Below are 17027 nucleotides of genomic sequence, written 5' to 3' on the forward strand. Positions count from 1 at the left end.
TACATCTGACAATATTTACTTATTGGACTGAAAAAGTTTGAAGACATATTTATTTATATACACTTAAATGCTAGTGATTAACTGATCACATGCTAATGTAAATACCATGTTTTGTGAAAAATAGGTTATTTGGAAAGCAAAATTAATGCTACGGCATTGTTCAATTTGTAATGTCTGGTTTAATAGAAGGCTGGATGCTTGTAACAGTCAGTGTGAGAACGTGGAACCCTGTAGGCAGTTTCTATGAGAGTTAATTTGAGGAAAACTGACCTCATTGTGAAGGAGAAGGTCTGAATGGTCTGGGGAGTGACAGGTGTGCAGCTTCTCTCTGTGTGTGGACTGAGGGGGGACGTGAGGATGCCGGGAAGGAGAGAGAAAGGAGAGGAAACAAGACCCTGAGCTCCTTGGAGGGCAATCACTCTCTCCAGGGTCTGAAGAACAGGGTGACTTCTGGCCTCTCAGATGTAGGTTAATCCAGGTGCCTGAAGACAGTGGACAGGGTTTGCTTAAGGTGAGGAAAACCTCTTACTAAAGAGGTATCAGCCTGGGGCCTCACTCCCACCCTGACCTGCCCAGTTAGGGGTTTGTGGTCAGGCCACCCCATGAGGTCACTGTGGTCACTGCTTTGTTCCAGATCCTTCTTCACTTGCAGCACCAGAGCCTGGAGAGTGAAACAGACTGAGAGGCATCTCAACATTCAAAGTCAAGATAAACAGATAATTCTGGTTTCACTTTCTGCTTGGGGAATTTACTTTGTGAGAATACCCTTCTTCCTTATTTGGGCATTGACTGTCCCTTCTCAATATCAACCCACAGGCAGGGACTGTCACTGTGTGTCCTGTCTGTGGCTTCCCTGGAAGCCCTCACCTCCAACCCTGCTCTTCATCTGACCCCAGTCAGAGCTCCCCCAGTGAGAGCAGCCTTTTCTTCAGGGGCAGTTGGTGAAAACACTTGGGGGCAATGATTTAACTTGCATCTGCCTGAGATGGTTGGTGCTCAACAGTTGGAGGTAGAGAGAGGCTCACCCCTGCCTTGAGCAGCCACCCAGGGCAACCCTGAGCCTCTGTCCCCAACCTGCCCCCTCCCCACCAGGTCCCTCTGCTGTGGCTGCAGCTGGCCCAGTCTCTCTGCTTCCCCAGTAGTGACTCTGTCTGCAGGGCCTGTGGCCTAGAGAACTGGGGCTCCTCCCCCATTGTTCTACAAACACAGCCATGCAACCCCTCTTCCTGCAGAATGGCAAAGGCTCAGTTGTATGCAGGGGGTGTCTCCTCACCTCCCTGGGACTCTGAGCTCCCAGCCTCATGGCTTCAGAGCCTCAGGATGCACAGAAATGGAGACAGTGAGGGTACCTTTCTGGTGAGGACAGGGAGGAGAGGTGGTGATCAATTGTCCTCTTCTCCTAAGGAGACCAGCAAGGCTCTTTGACTCTGTCCCTGCTTTTGGCTGACCTATTATTTCTCCTTCCAGAAGTACCTTGAAGGCTCACTAATCTATTGGTGATGATTGTAAATAAAGTTTTGTGTGGGGGTGAAGGGGGGGCAGTGTAGGAGTCAGGGGCAGGGAGTGGAGACCAGTGTGCAGGTAAAACAGGTCTTCTGAGGAGACTGACGATCCCTAGCATGGAGTCTCATATCTTTGGGGAAAAAGAAATGCCTTCTGACTCACGTTCACTGACACTCAGTCTCTCCATATTCTCCTCCTCCCCCTTCCATTTCCCTTCTCTCTCTCTCTCTATTTTTATCTCTATCTCCTTTTCTCTCTCTTTCTCATACACACATGCACATACACCCTCACCTGAAGGTGTTGATCCTAGGAGATTCCGTGCACGTGAGGACCTGGATTGTGGGTCAGTCCTAGTTCGAGTGATGAATCGGGATGAGTTGGGGGCACAGAGAGAGCATGGTTCTCCCCTGGGGTTATATCAGCTTGGGTTTGACACAGACCAGGTGCTTTTTCAAAATGGCTGCTCAGCCCTGGAAGGTGAGGCTCAGTTGTTTGGAGCATCGTCCCCACACACCAGAAGGTTTGGGGTTTGATTCCTGGTCAGGGCACTTACCTAGTTGAGGGTCTGATCTTCCACTGGGGTACTTATGGGAGGCACCCGATCAAGGCTTCTGTCTCACACTGGTAGTTCTCTCTCTCTCTGCTATCCTCCCTCTCAAAAATCAAGAAAGGTACTTTCAAAATCCTAATATAGACAGTCAACTTCCCAAGATATCACAGACTTTTCAGTGGGTCCACCCCCTAGTTAGACTGACAAGCCTCTCTGTTCATTCTCCTCTCCCTGCTGCCTGCAACACTCTGGTACAGGAGGGGGTGGAGGAGGGCTGGTGCCCTTGGAGGAGCAATGCTGTGCTCTCTGGGGGAGAAGCCGTGGCTTCCTGGTGAGGGAAACAGGTGTATACTCCCCAGTTTAAGAAGCCGATTGTCTCATTTCCTTCTCTCCCCTTCTTATTAATAACTAGGGAACTCCCCACAGTAACTCTGTGTGGTTACTCTCAGTCTCTGAAGTGGTGGGCTTCGCCATGCAGGCCTCCCCTGAGCTTGCCAGGTGTAGAAAGTGGCCCCTTTATTGTCCACAATAGGTGCCAATAAACTACAAGAAAATTCTTCTCTCTGGACTAGGCATCTGGAGCTTTTATTATTATTATTATTATTATTATTATTATTATTATTATTATTATTTAAGGGCTGGATATACAGATTTTTGACTTGGAGGACCATGCAGTTCCTGCCACAACCCCTCTTGTAATCCAGTCTTAGATGGATGTGTCACCCTCATTTTCTATCTTTCTTTCCTGATATAAGAGAATTCGGACCAGGGACACTGATTAAAGCAAAGGCGGACTCACTGAGACACCACAGAGGAGGAGAACCCTGAGCTGGGGCTTCGGGGTCCCTGCCCCACATGTGGGGTGAGGGGTTTTTACTCCTTGGGGACAGAAGTGCTGGGATTAACCAGTCCAAGTGTAGGTTGGCCAGCTTTTTTTTTTAACACAGGGGTTCTACTTGACTCAGTCTACGTGTCAGTAAAGCAGGGCATTCTGGGATTGTGTAAGACTTATTATGGGATGCAGGAAGGAGCTATTTCAACCAGGTACCGAGTTTCTGGCCTGGATTGTGGCTCAACATCAGATCTGGAAACAAACGTAAAAGCCGTCAGGGTCACTGCTGGACCAGGGCTTAGAGGTGCCCGTTGGTGCTGCAGTAGCTCTGGCAGGGCCGGATCCAGGGAGCACTTTGTGGGAACTGGATTTTCCTCTTGGTTCTACTGGATTGGGTGCATCCCAGTGAAACCTTACCTGTGGGTGCTGACATTCCCATTTCCTGTAGCTGTGACTTGTCTCCGAATAGTTTGTGGATCCCCCCTGTCTCCAGGAAAGAAAAAGTGACTAGAAGAAGTACTAATGATACCACCTCATCTCAAACTCAGTGCTTTCTGTTCAATGAGAAAAGTCTGTATTGTTTTCCCCAATAACACGGTCTGACACCCCAGGGTGTGGCTGGAGAGCTGAGAGCTTCTGAACATGAAGCTTGTTCTCCCACCCCTGCTGCCCTGAGGAATGTGGGTCCTTTCCCTCCCCATCACTCAGGTGACAAAGGTCAGATGAAGGGTGCCTAGAAGAGAGGAGAGAGATGCAGCAGGAGTCCTGGAGCTTCCAGCCCAGGAATGGAGACACCCATGGAGCTGGCCAGGTGGACCTGCAGCCTGGAGTCCACCTGCATCAGCCCAGCCCAGGCGAGCCCACTGGACCAGCTGTGCCCAGTGTGCTTCAGACTGACAGCGGAGAAAGAAAATGTGCACAGAGTCCCTGAGATGCTGGGTGTTTGCTTTGAAACACGATTGCAATAGACTCTCTGGAGGCCACAGGCCACGGGTAGACCCTGCTGGCCCCAAAGTCCCCTAACAGACACAGCCTCTCCTGTCCAGCCTCAGAGGACACAGACCCTGCAGGAGAGGAGTGAGCACACCTGGAAACCCCGGTGCAGCTCAGATGCGGCACAGAGGTGAGTGGGCCTTCTCAGCATCGCCCCACATGAACTTCTCTGAGAAACGCGGAACCTGCCCATCGTCCCCTGACAGCACCGCCCGTGGGAACTGGGAAGAGTGCTGCTGGGAAAGGACCTGAGACCTGAGTGTCCCAGGAGCCAGGACAGGTGGCGGGGGTCTGCGCCCTCCCTGTCACACCTTCAGTGGGCTCTGCTGTCTAAGACGTTAGCAAAGGACCACAGTGACCCTTTACTTCCTGCACCCCTTCCTCTCCTCACACATTGTCACGTGCTAAATTTGTCTGAAGCAGGTGTACACAGGAGATCCTGCTCACACACACCCACACCCAGAGGGGATTCCAGCAGTGGACCACACAGAGAGACGCAGAGGGTCGGAGTCAGGGCTGGGGCTGGTTTACATCTCTCCTTCTAACACAAAGTCCAAGTTCATGCCTAACTAGCCTCTGGGTGTCCACCCAGCAACTGATAAGACACAGGGCTCTGAGCCACTCAGCAAACAAGTGTTTCCAAGAGGGACTTTGCTCTGTTTCTCCCAGCAAAGAAGCTTTTTTGGTCCCCACCCTTCCTTCCAGGTCAAAGACTAACCTATGATAGAGAACCATGAAGTGCCCCTGCTCTGTGACTCTCAGCTGGGAGAGCCGAGGGTAATTGGAGGGAGCTGGTGAAAGCCAGGCCCTCTTAGGAGGGAGGCTGAGAAGCTGGGGGAGCCTGCAGGTGTCCCTCACCCAGAGAAGGAGTGTGGCCCTGTGAGCCTGCAGGTGAGGGCACAGGGGGGAGCACGCAGCCAGGGCAGGTGAGTCTGTGCTGGGAAACCTGTGGGAGGGAGTCACCCGGGACCACGATGCTGGACACCTGCCCATCTCTAGAAACTTCCTGAGGTCAGAGAGGACAAAGACCCCTCACAGTGTCTCCTGCTCATCCCAGAGAGCACGTTCCTAGATATTGGAGAAGAGAGATGGATACCAAACCCAGGTTCGGCTGCCTGGTGCTCATAAGCCAATAATGGAGAGACAGGGACTGGTGGGAGAAAAGCAGGTCTATTCAAGGGTCTGCAGATTGAGAAGGTGGGGATCCCACCTGAGAATTGGACACAGGGAGGTATTTTTGTAAGGAGAAAGAAAAAAGGAAAAAAAACTCAGCAAAGACATAGAAAGGAGGGTGTTGGGAGTTTGGCATCAAAGGTTCAGTGAGCAAACAACACTCTCTTTTCCGATGACTGGGGAGGCCAGCAAGTCTCCAGAACTGAATGTCTGAAGCCAGAGAAGCTTCTTTTGAAGTTAGTGTCTAGAATTGTAAAGCAAACGGCTATTTATTTGTGGTCACATATATCTTAGCAGATAATCACTTAGGGAAAAAAAGTTAAAATGCTGGGGTGTGTTATAATGTTTGTGCCTTAGAGATTTACATGTAAAAATGTTTATTACAGAATTGTTGATAACATAGAAAAATCTGAACCGATCACATACACATCAGTTGGAAAATAGATCAACATCACATCATCTGAGCAGAGAGGCAATTTCCATTCCTGTGTCTGCTGACCTTGCACACCTCCTCTGTGGAGAATAGTCTAGTGTGCACTTTTTAAACCAAATTATTTGGGTTTTTTAGTGTTAAACTGTCTGAGTTCTTTATAAATTCGAGGTATTAATGCTTTATTGGACGCATCATTGGCAAAAACCTTCTTCCATTCAGTAGCTTGTCTTTGTTCTGGTGATGATTGCCTTTGCTGTACAAAACCATTTTAGTTTGAGGGGGTCCCATTTGTTCCCTTTTCCATTTGTTACTCTTGCCCAAGGAGATGTGTCCATATTCCTGAGCGGTGTCAGACAGTTTATTGCTCATGTATTTTTTTTACTTTCATGGTTTCAGGTTCTACATTTAAAGGCTTAGTCCATTTTGTTTTTATTCTTGTACAGGTAGAAGGAAATGATCCACTTACACTCTTTTGCAGACAGTTGTCGAGTTTTCCTGACATATTTAAGGGACTGTGTTGTTTTAAGAGCGGGGTGACCGTTGTCTGTTCCTGCCTTCTTTGTCATAAATTAATTCATCAATGAGTGAGGGCTCCTTTCTGGGCTCTCTGTCCTGTCTCACTGGACTATGAGTCTGTTCTTGAGCCGGAGCTTTGATATCAGGGAGCGCCATGCCTCCAGTTCTGTTGTTTTTCAAGGTTTCCTTTGTATTCTGGGTGTTGGTGGATCCATATGGACTTTAGGACAAATTGCAGTTCTGAGAAGAAGGCCATTGGTTTCTGCTTCTATTTAACGGGGATTTGCTGTGAATCTGACGTTTTGCCCCTGTGGCTCCTCCAACCCAGGGACACAGAGCCTCACCCACTGATCTGCACCCTCTTCAGTCTCTCTCTTCCTGACTGACAGTCGTCAGGAGACAGGTCTCTACCCTCTGTGTGTAAATTTGTCCCTAGGTATTTTATGCTCTTTCGTGAGCTTGTAAAAGGGATTTCAACATTTTCCTTTTTGGATTACTAATTATTGCAGTTAGAAATGCAACTGGATCCTGATTTTGTATTCTGCACTGTTACTCAACTCATTCAGTACTTCTCATAGTCTTTAAATTTTTTTCGTGGAGTCCTCAGGCTTTTCTATATATCGTATGATGTCATCTGTAAACAGTGAGAGTTTTCCTTTCCCTTTATGGTTTGTATGCTTTTTGTTTCTTTGACTTGACTGATCACTGTGGCTAGGACGTCCGATACTGCATCAGATAGAAGGGGTGAGAGTGGACGTCCTTTTCTCATTCCTGATCTTAGAGGAAAAGCTTTCAGCTTCTCCCCATTGGGTGTTATGTCAGTTGCTGGTTTAGGAATCATGTTTAAGTACAGAGTTCTCATTTTGAATTGTAACAAATTGAACCCAATATGGGCACTCAAACTGTATGTACATTTTGCTGTTGCTGAGTTTACTATGATCAAGAGCTTTAAATATAACCCTTGGTGTTCATGCCTGATTTCCTTTCTTTGAGAGCTATTCCTGCCATTGGAATTTGTGAGTCAAGGGATAAAATATTTTTAAAGCATTTGGTACATACATGTGGCTAAAGTACATCTAGAATATTCACTTTCCTATAAAATAAAGTACAAGATTACCATCATAAATTATTTCTACTTTATCCTTTTACCTTTAAATATATATATATAGTTTTTTAGATTTTATTTACTATGTTTAGAGGGGAAGGGAAGGAGAAAGAGGTAGAGAAACATTGATGTATGGTTGCCATTCGTGGGTCCCCTGCGGGGAATTGGCCTGCAGGGAACTGGCTTGCAACCCAGGCATGTGCCCTGATGGGAATAGACCCTCAGTTGTCTGGTTCCCTGTCCCGCGCTCACTCCACTAAGCTACACCAGCCAGGGCTTACCTTTTTATATTTTAATATTGTCTACACTCAGAAATAAAAAACAATCAATATCCACGCAAATAAGCAGAAACGTATTCCCCACTCTGAAAACTTTTAAACTTTAAAACATTCCGAGAATTCTAAGTACAGAGTGCCCAGGACTGGGCTCCTGCTCTGGATGGAATGGGAGCCCCTGGGAGGGGCTGAGCAGGAGGGAGGGGAGGGGTCAGGACGTCCTGGCTGCTGTGCGGAGCGTGGCCTGCAGGGGGCAGCAGAGGGACCGGTCACTCAGAGCAGAGGCGCCTGCCTTCCTCAGAGGGTGGTGCTGGGTGGCCACCTGGCTGTTGCAGGGACCTGAGGGTGAGGGGAGGGCTTCTGAGCTCCTTCGCACAGGAAAGCGCAGGACTCCTCGGTGGGGAGGGTTCAGGTACATACATTTACCGTCCGTGTTTCATGGGTGATTTCCCAGTTGGAATCCAAGGTGAAGAGACTTCCCAGGGGACATTTGCAGAGGAGGCTCTGGGTCAGCAGCCATTGGGCTTGCAACCCCTGGTCAGCCCTGGGGAGGCAGCGTCTCCATGTGGATTCTCCACCTTGCAGGTGGTCATTGCTACCAAGCCCCTCCTGGTGTCTCTCTGTCTGCACAGCAGGTAACCATGGTGAGCTGCTTGGTCCTCCCCCTGCCTGCCCTCCCTGTCTGCCTCGCTGTGGTCCAGCTGCTCAGGCCCTGCTCAGGTAGGACCTGCTCTGTGTTTGTGCATCTGAAGCCTTTACCTTTGGGCCCAGTCAGAAGCCTGGACTCCCCCCATCCCTGCAGAGGCCCGTCCAGATGCACCTGTGTTAGGACCCAGTTCCTGTCTAGGTGTCTCTCACCTTGTCCTCCCTGCTGGGTCACCCCCTGGTCCGCTGCTCCCAGCTTTCTCTGACAGTGCCCCTCCTTCTGATGAGCAGCTCAGTTTGCTGTGGTTGGACCCCCTGAGCCCATCCTGGCCATGGTGGGTGAAGACGCTGAGCTGCCCTGTCACCTGTTCCCAAAGATGAGCGCTGAGCACATGGAGCTGATGTGGGTGCGATCCAGCCCCAGGCAGGTAGTGCACACGTATGCACACGGGCAGGAGGACACGCCCGCAGCAGAGTATGGAGGGAGAACTTCGATTTTAAGGGAGGACATCACTGCGGGGAAGGCTGCTCTGCAGATTCGAGATGTCAGAGCCTCTGACAGAGGAACCTACCTCTGTTATTTCCAAGATGGAGATTTCTTTGAAAATGCCCAGGTGCAGCTGGAGGTTGCAGGTGAGTCAGGTGTGATCTGTGCTCCTTTCCTGTGGGGTCAAGGGCAGAGGCTCCAAGCCCACCTGAGAGCACTCTGGCTCCTCACCAGCACCTGCCCCTCTTCCTCCATCCCTGCTCCTCTGAGGTTCATGACAGACCCAGGTTGTGCCCCAGGAAGGGCTCGTCCTTCATCCAGTAGAGTCCCTCATGCTGCCCCCCAGGTCTCAGCAGGGATGTGGAGGTTGGTGACAGGAAGGAAGAGGGGACCTTCTCCGCAGTGGGTGGTACACAGGTGCTTGGTTCAGTTTGGTGTTTCAGGTCATGAAAACACTTCCTGTCACCTCTCCTCTGGTTTAGGGGTTACATGCAGGGGTAAAAAAGGCACGGTTCCTGGCTGTAAGTCAGCTCTCTTCCACGTCATCATTTTCCCCTACCAACAACCATAGGGTGAGTGTTTCTCTATGTGATAGAACCTAAAAGGAGGCTGAGAACTCTGCTGTTAGTTACACGAAGGCTTTCCCAAGGGGACTACACAGACCTCAGCTTGGGCAGCAGAAGGACAAGTGGATGTCTCTCCCCCACATGGCAGGGTGAAGGCTCACACAGGAGAGGCAGGAAGGACTGGGGCTCTGGGCTGTGCACTGTGCAGCTGGAAAGGAACTGCTTCCCTGCTTGCCAGGCTGGGGTGACAGTGTGTTCCTGGCAGCAGCTTGTCTGAGGTGTGGGGGAGGGGAGGGTCCTGCAGACTCTAAGGGATTTAGGGGAAGCGACCTCTGCTCTGGCCCAGAGATCCCTGGATCCAGTACAAGGGTCCAGCGATGGTCAGGCAGTGGTCACACCTTGGGTCAGTCTCTCCTGCACAGCTCACTCTGGGAACAGCTCCTGGTGAACGAACCCCTGCTGCACTCACCGTTGGTGGGTGTGCCCCTCCCCAGCACTAGGCTCTGATCCCCACATTGAAATGAAGGGCTACGAGGCTGGAGGAATCCAACTGGAGTGCTTGTCTGCTGGCTGGTACCCGCAGCCCCAAATCCAGTGGAGAGACACCAGGGGACACGGCTTGCCTGCTGAGGTGGCCACAGAGGCTGCAGACCCCCAGGGCCTTTATGCAGCCTCAGCCTCTGTGATCCTGGAAGGCAGCTCTGGGCAGGGGGTCTCCTGTGTCATCAGAAACCCCCTGCTGGGCCAGGAAAGGTCGGCCATGGTTTCCATTGCAGGTGAGTGCCCTGCCCACTGCCCTGGGCTCCTGGGTGTCCCCTGGGGGAAGGCACCCTTGTCTGCTGCTGACCTGGGTCTCTGCAGGGAACAGAAGGGACAGAGCAGGGACCTGGCGCTTCTTCCCCATGGAGGTGTTTATGTCACAGACACCTGAGGGCTAACTCCCTTGAAATGTGAAACTTTCCAGTAAAAATAAAGAAATGTCAGGAATTTTCAGTTCAGAGAAAAGGAAATAACTCTCAGAGAAAAGGATTTCCAATCTCACTGAGTACAGAAACGTTCAACCTGTGAGATTGTCAACAAAACAAAGAAGGAGGTGGTTGGGAGCACATGCACCCAGCAGGATTGTGGGTAGACAGTCACTCTAGACATTTGTTGCAATTATTTGCTATATCGTTAGTATAATTTTCACAATTTCTATAGGGGTAAAAGAACATTCCTTATCCAACATACATATTTATGAGTCCAAATCCCACCTCTGGGAGTCCATCTGACTGATCAGTTTTGTGTGAAAAGTCCCATATAGAAGGTTATTTCCTGCACCATTAACTGTAACAACAAAGTGTCAGAGATGGTGCAAGGCCCCCGCTGGGCCGTGTGTGCAGTGGGCGCTGCCCTGTGAGAGCAGACGCAGACCTGCTCCCTGTGCTGAGGTGGGAAGGTCGCCGAGACCCAGGTGAGCAGAGAGAACAACAGGTGGGCCCGCTGGTATAGAGTGCTGTCTTAGGTGCACAGAAAAATGTATAAGAATATGTTTATATATTTTTAATTTAAGCAACCCTTGCATGGCACTCACTATGTGTCAGGCACTGTGTAACCGGGCACTCGTACTGAACAGGGAACCGGGAACAGGTGGTTAAGTTACTAGTTCAAGGTCATAGAGCTAGTCAGGCCGAAGACCTGGAAGTTGAACCCAGGGCCACCAGCCCCAGGGTCATGTTCTTCATCACCAGATCAAGCTGACTCAGGAGAAACCAATCATAGGGGATGGAGGGATCAGAGAGTGCACTTGAATGACTTTGTAAGAGACATTTCAGGAAAACAGTCCTTTTATGTGACTGTAAGAATTCAGGGCCCCTTGGGAAGGGAAGGATCACTTTCTGTCCTGAGTTGCCCCTCAGGGCCAGCAGCTGATGCTTAACCGTCTGCAGGTCCATTCTTCCGGAGCGTGGAGCCCTGGGCGGTGGCCCTGGCGGTGCTTCTGCCTGCTCTGCTCTTTCTGCTGCTGGGCACGTGGTGCTTCCTGCGGCAACACAGGAAGATCCGGGCCCTGACCAAGGAGAAGGAGAGGGAGCGAACACAGAAAGAAGCAGCGGAGGCAGAGATGCAGCAGCAGAGAAGCGCCATGGGTGAGGGACACTGTAGGTGGTCTTAGCCTCCCAGCCTCAGCCAGCACACACCACAGGGGTCCTCCCCACGACCCCCTATCAGACTTTCTCTTTCTGTTCATTTCCAGAGAGCCTGCAAGCCGAGCTCAGTAAGTCCCTATCCTCCGCCCTCCTGTCCCGAGGTCCCTGGTGAAGTGAATCACCCACTCCTGGCATTGTTCCCTGCAGGTTGGAGAAAGATCCAGTACCTGGAGCGTGAGTACCCGGACCCGCACCTCAGCCTCTGTCTGCTCCGATATTTCAGCCCCTTTGCGCACCCGTAGCGGCCCAGAGGAGGAAAGGAGGACCCAGATGGGGAGCAGGCAGTGGTCTTCCTCAGTGGGGAAGGGGTTACAGGGTCTGTCCACCAGGGGGCGCTCGAGTAGGGATACCCCAGGACCCAGAGAGGAGAGGGGGCAGGGAGGTGACTCAGTATGTGAGTGCTCCCCTGCCTGGTCGGTTGGTAAAATCCGTGATCCACTGAGAAGAAAGGCAGAAGGAGAGAGAAAAGTGTCTTAAAAATGGGAGTAGCCAATGTCACTTGTCACAGAGTTCTCGCAACTGCTGCAAAAATAGTGCCTGAAATTTCACATTAAGTGGCCCAGTTGTTTCCGGAGTAGGAAGGAAATCATACAAGTTGAGGGGGTGGATTCTGGTACACAGGAACACACACGTGTGCCCAGGCCGAGGGAATGAATGCCCAGGTACATCCAGGGTGACAGGTCACCCCTTATGCAAGGGGGGAGTCCAAGGCCCCCAGTGGGTGTGACCTCAGATAGCACCAAACCTGAATATACGAGGTTTTTTCCCCTCCTTTTATTTTTAAACGAGATTTCTTCTTTACTTATAAGAAGAGGGGGAGGAAGGGATAAAGTGAGGGGCACAAACACGGATGCGGGGGACACACCTTGATGGCCGGCCTGTCTCCCACACTCCCCGGGGGCCCGGCCCACAGCCCAGGCCTCTGCCCTGAGCACACCACCCACTGAGCCCCACAGTCAGGGGGTTTTTCCTTTTCACATTATGAAGGCTTCTCCTTGGCCCAGCAGCACTGCAAGCATCACTGCTCTTGGACTTTGGGGTCATTCCTGGGTGAAACAGGGGTGACTGGACACCAGTGCTGTGACACCGGGACTGTCCGTCTGTCACAGACATGCTCCCAGTGACTCAGGGGGGAGCTGGGTGGACCTGCAGGACTCAGGGAGGATTCAGGAAGGGGCTGGTCGGAGGGGACAGCAGAGGAGGTCATCACACTTCTCAGTGTCGTGTGCGGGCGACAAGTTGTGAAGTGTTTATTTCTAGAATTTTCCATCTAATATTTCTGACTTCAGTTGACTGAAGGTAACTGAAACTTCAGAGCCTAGAGCGGGGCTGTGAGGTGACTGCTGTACAGACAGGGACAGGACAGCTGTGCGGTGACCCTGGGACAGCCCGTGCAGGGCGCCTGGGGGTGCTGAGCTGCAGCTGATGGAAGAAAGAGGGGGAGCCGGGGAGGGAACAGGCAGAGGGAGAGGTGGGGAGGGTGGGGGGCACACAGGAAGATGATGGGGGACACGTGAGACAGAAAGGATCTGACTCAGAAATGACAGTTCAGGTGACACTCTTTCTCCATTGCAGGTGAGGACCGGTCTCAGGCCTATGCAGGTGAGTGAGTCTGCTGCTCTCTGGTTTCCTGGCTCCTGTGTGGGAAGCATGTGCAGCCTTTCCCTGCTGGGTGAGGAGGGACCACATCCAGCTCAGAAGCTCATTTTCTGTGGCTGAACCGCCCCCTCCTGTGTGGACACTCAGAGAGGACCTTCCAGATGCAGTGTCCCCTCACCCTGCTCACACACACACACACACCTGGCACAGCCTGGTCAAGTCCCCAAGGCCCCAGCCTGATGAAGGGAATCCCAGCACTGGGAGAGGTTTCAGCCTGGTCCGCAGAGCTGTAGACGAGGAGAGTGGACATTGGAGGAGACTGAGGAGAGGAGAGAGAAGGGGCGCAGTGACCACAGTGGGTGGGGGAGGACAGAAAGAATGACCTTTCCTTGTCTGTGTCTCCTTCCTTCCAGACTTGAAGATGGCCCTCTTCCAGCCTGGTGAGTGGATCTCTCTGTGTCCCCAGGACAACCCCCAAGGGCCCCTGCTCCCTCTTTCCTCTCCGAATATTAATGGGGGCAGTGCTATGTGGGGGGAGACCAGAGGTCATGGTCTCAAAGGTGTCCCCACCTGCTGAGAGCCCAGGGACCACGGACAGTGACTGTCCTGGGGTCCACAGGTCTCTATGGGAGGAAGAGGCAGGAGGGGTGGGGCTGGAGGGAGGGGCTGTGGGGAGGAGGGTGTGACCTGACCAAGCTCCTGCCCCTGCTGCTGCCACTTGTGTCCTCCAGTTATGGCGTGTTCCAGAGTCACACCTGCTCTGTGAGGGTTGGGACAAGGACTGAGTGAGGTGATGACTGGGTGTTGGTCAGGACACCCACAGGAAACAGACGGCCTATTTGAAGGGGTGTTTGTCTGTCAGTTGTGACCACAGTGATGAGGAGGTATCTCTCCCCAATAATTATGAATGTGTGTATGTATATATGTATGTATACAGAGAAGGGAGGGGAGGGAGAAAGAGAGAAATATCGATGTGACAGGAAAACTTCGATCCCCTGCCTCTAGTATGCGCCCCAACCCTGGGCATGGACACAGGACTGAGGCGTGTGCAGTGGCCTGGAATCGAACCTACAGCCTTAGCTTTGCAGGATGAAGCACATCCAACTGAGCTGCAGGGGTCAGGGTGGTGGAAGGCATCTGAAGACTTACAAATAGGCAGGCGACTCCTGAGACTGTAACACACTGAGTTGTGGGCTGATTCACTCTCAGGGCTCCAGGGTCAGAGCGGACAGAGGACCCCGCAACCTGCACAGATTATCCACTGACTACACACCCCTCACAGCACTTTTTCACACTGTAACTCGGGCACCAATGACTGACAGGAACAGGGACAGAGAATGTGGCAGCACCAGACTGGCCCTGAGCACAGAAGGGACGTGGTGTCTGACGTCACACCAGGCACTTCCTCTGCCTGGCCTGGGGCTCAGTGTACCACTCACTTGTCTTACTTGATCCCAAAGATTAGTATTTTCAACCCCATAGTATTTATATAAAATGAGAGTCAAGATATTTCATAGCTGGTGTCTATGGAAAGAGCGACTGTGCAGAAAAAGACATCACAGCTCAGGGGGCAGTGCCAGGGCTGATGTTTAATCCATGTGACGGCACAACACAGGTAGACACGGAGTTTGCACGCGGACAAACTGGAAAAAGTCAACCTCAACCCTCCTCACCCTCCCCTTCCTCAGTGCACACAAGACCTCTGGGGGTTCTCTTGGCATGGCTGAGGGTCACATCCAGTGCAGGGTGGGGACCCAGGCTCTGGTCCCTCACCTCCTGCCATGACTGAGGTCTTGACAGCTATGCCTCTGTGGGCTGAGCCCGCACTCTCCCAACCCTCTGCAGTGGATTTGATTCTGGATCTGGACAGCGTGCACCCCAAACTCTGTGTGTCTGAGGACCAGAGGAGCCTGCGGCCAGCAGAGAAAGAGCAGAACCTGCCTGACCACCCGAAGAGGTTTTCCTGGCATTACAGTGCCCTGGGCTGTAAGAGCTTCAGATCAGGGAGACATTTCTGGGAAGTGGATGTGAAGGACAGGAAACAGTGGCAAGTGGGGGTGTGTAGGCAGAATGTGGAGAAAAAAGTTAGGGTGAATATGAACCCTGAGAATGGATTCTGGGTTGTGGGGCTCTATCCTGAGAATAACTACCGAGCTCTCACAGAACCCCAGACCAAACTGACAGTTGTCGACTCTCCCGCGAGGGTGGGGGTTTTCCTGGACTATGAGCTGGGGGAGGTCTCGTTCTACAATGCCATCGATGGGTCTCACATCTTCACCTTCCCACCCACCTCCTTCTCTGGGCCCCTGAGGCCTATTTTTGGGATTTCAACATTTGAGTCCACTCCCTTGACCATTTGCCCAGCGCAGAAAGCAGTGGGAACGTCCATTGTGCCTGACCCAGGCCCTGACCCTTCCCTGGAGACCCCAGTGTCCCAGGGCTCAGCTGAAGGGAATGGGGACCCTCAGGCTGAAGAAACGTCTCTGCTTCTCGCTGCCCAGCCTGGACCTGAGGGCCTCCTTAACTGCAAAATGTCTCAGCAAGAAAACACTAAAGACACACTGAGTGAAGGACTTTACTAACATCCATTCAGCATTTCCAGATGAGAAAAAGGATGAGTCACAAAAGGGGAATTAACTTTCCAAGGATGACTCAGTCAGCTTTGAACAGCAATACCTACCATTCATAAATAACTTCACATGTACTAGTGCTGTGCCAGTTCCTCCAAGTGAATTTCACTGACGTTCACTGCAACCCTGCGAGGCAGGTCGAAGTTAAACCTCCTAATTCATAGAGAAAGTAGTGTTGCTGGGAGATTGTTGACCTCTGCCCCTCCCCGTCCATCTAGTCTGTCCCTTTGCAGCTGATTGTCCTGTTGGACAGGATCATGGGCAGCCCTGAGGGTCCTTCCCAGGGCACCAAGGGTAAAGGTCACTGCAGGTGACTATGAAGGCCACACCTCACTTGGATCCCTCAAGGTCAACTGTCAGGGCCATGGTCCACCCCTTCACTGACTGGCTCTGCAGGACACCGTGGTCCAGAGGATGAATTCACCGTGACCCCATCACACAGGGTTGAGAAGAGACCACTGACCCCTTTCTAAACCAGCCTGTGACCTGTGAGCACAGAGCAGACCCAACCTCCTACCTCACACCTGAAGGGCCTCTGTGAGCAGGACTGTGGGAGGAAGGGGGCAGGTGGGCATCAGTGGAATTTTTATCACATGGTGGGAACCATGTCCAGGAAGGGACACCCACCGCTGATCACCCACTGAGGTTCCTGAGGTTCCTGTCACATGTGGGTCCTGGGGCAAGGCCACTCTTCCTCATCATGGTCACTGTGGCTCTTCACCATGTGTCCCCTCCCCCCACATGTGAGTGTCATGTCAATGTACTAAATAAATTTGTCACTCATCTTTACTCTTCAGTGGAGCTTCTTCTCATTTTAAGCCCCACTGTTAGCTCACCACGTTCACAGGTTATTGTCCCTAAAATTTTTCTAAATATCTTTAGTGTACTAAATTTCTGCTTTTGTTTTAATAATCATAAATTTCATGACCTCATATGACACAAATCTATTGTCTCACAATTCTCTGGGTCAGGTGTCCAGCATGGCTTTCACCAGACTGTATTCAAGGTGTCTGCAGGCTGGGGTTTTGTGTGTTTTGAGGACCCAGGGACCAGTCCATGACTTGCTGGCTCTGGTTGCTGGCAGAGCTGGGTTCCCTGCAGTGACGGGACCCAGGTGGCCTTCTTCCTGCTGTCAGAAGAGCTGAGACCACTCCAGGCTGGGAACGTCTGGGATCGTTCTCTCAGGGACAGATGTGGGAGAACAAGTCAAGTGACAGGAACATGGGGAACGATCCAGGGCCATTTAGTGAGCTCACTTGAGGCATAACAAGGACAAACAACCTTTGTGGGTGAAGACATTCACAAGGGAGGCTGGCCCTGGTCATTCACAATTCACTGCCCATGACAACCGCATCTACTGCTGTCATTTTCAACAAGGCAGGTGCTGTGAGGAGGCCATCATGAGCCTGATGGTGGCAGGTGTGTCATTTCCCTTCTTTCAGTGGCTTTTTCACAATGTGACTCTTGCAGAATGTTTCTCCCTCAACCTCAGGCCCCCACAGACGAGTAGATGTTTGTCTAGCATCCCCTCTAC

At 51.7% G+C, this 17027-nt stretch overlaps 2 protein-coding genes across 4 annotated transcripts in view; both read left to right on the plus strand.

The window, feature by feature from the left end:
• The first annotated feature begins 7643 nt into the window (after positions 1-7643).
• LOC119039144 (butyrophilin subfamily 3 member A3-like) overlaps positions 7644-17027 on the plus strand; it is an 87923-nt gene continuing 78539 nt past the window's right edge. Inside the window, exons 1-2 of one of the 3 annotated variants that reach the window (XM_053655914.1) lie at positions 7644-7792; positions 8013-8100. In XM_053655914.1, coding sequence (XP_053511889.1) covers positions 8022-8100 — 79 coding nt within the window. In that variant the 5' untranslated portion in view covers positions 7644-7792; positions 8013-8021. Of the gene's footprint in view, positions 7793-7854; positions 8101-17027 lie in introns of those variants that run through there. The other 2 variants (XM_053655915.1, XM_053655912.1) reach the window with 2 other exon arrangements.
• LOC119040908 (butyrophilin subfamily 3 member A3-like) lies at positions 8358-16398 on the plus strand. Its single transcript, XM_053655861.1, has 8 exons — positions 8358-8658; positions 9525-9854; positions 11007-11204; positions 11312-11332; positions 11412-11438; positions 12840-12866; positions 13277-13303; positions 14709-16398. The coding sequence occupies exons 1-8, from the start codon at positions 8358-8360 to the stop codon at positions 15443-15445; spliced, it is 1668 nt and encodes a 555-aa protein (XP_053511836.1). The 3' UTR covers positions 15446-16398.

This window comes from Artibeus jamaicensis, unplaced genomic scaffold (assembly GCF_021234435.1).
Source record: "Artibeus jamaicensis isolate MK-2021 breed Jamaican fruit bat unplaced genomic scaffold, CSHL_Jam_final scaffold_1689, whole genome shotgun sequence".
NCBI classification, from domain to species: domain Eukaryota; kingdom Metazoa; phylum Chordata; class Mammalia; order Chiroptera; family Phyllostomidae; genus Artibeus; species Artibeus jamaicensis.

Coding starts and splice junctions, on each gene's coding strand:
- LOC119040908 (XM_053655861.1), top strand. CDS start 8,358: ATGGTGGGTGAAGACGCTGAGCTGCCCTGTCACCTGTTCCCAAAGATG. Junction 9,855..11,006: donor GGCCATGGTTTCCATTGCAG/GTGAGTGCCCTG, acceptor AACCGTCTGCAG/GTCCATTCTTCCGGAGCGTG. Junction 11,439..12,839: donor AAAGATCCAGTACCTGGAGC/GTGAGTACCCGG, acceptor TCTCCATTGCAG/GTGAGGACCGGTCTCAGGCC.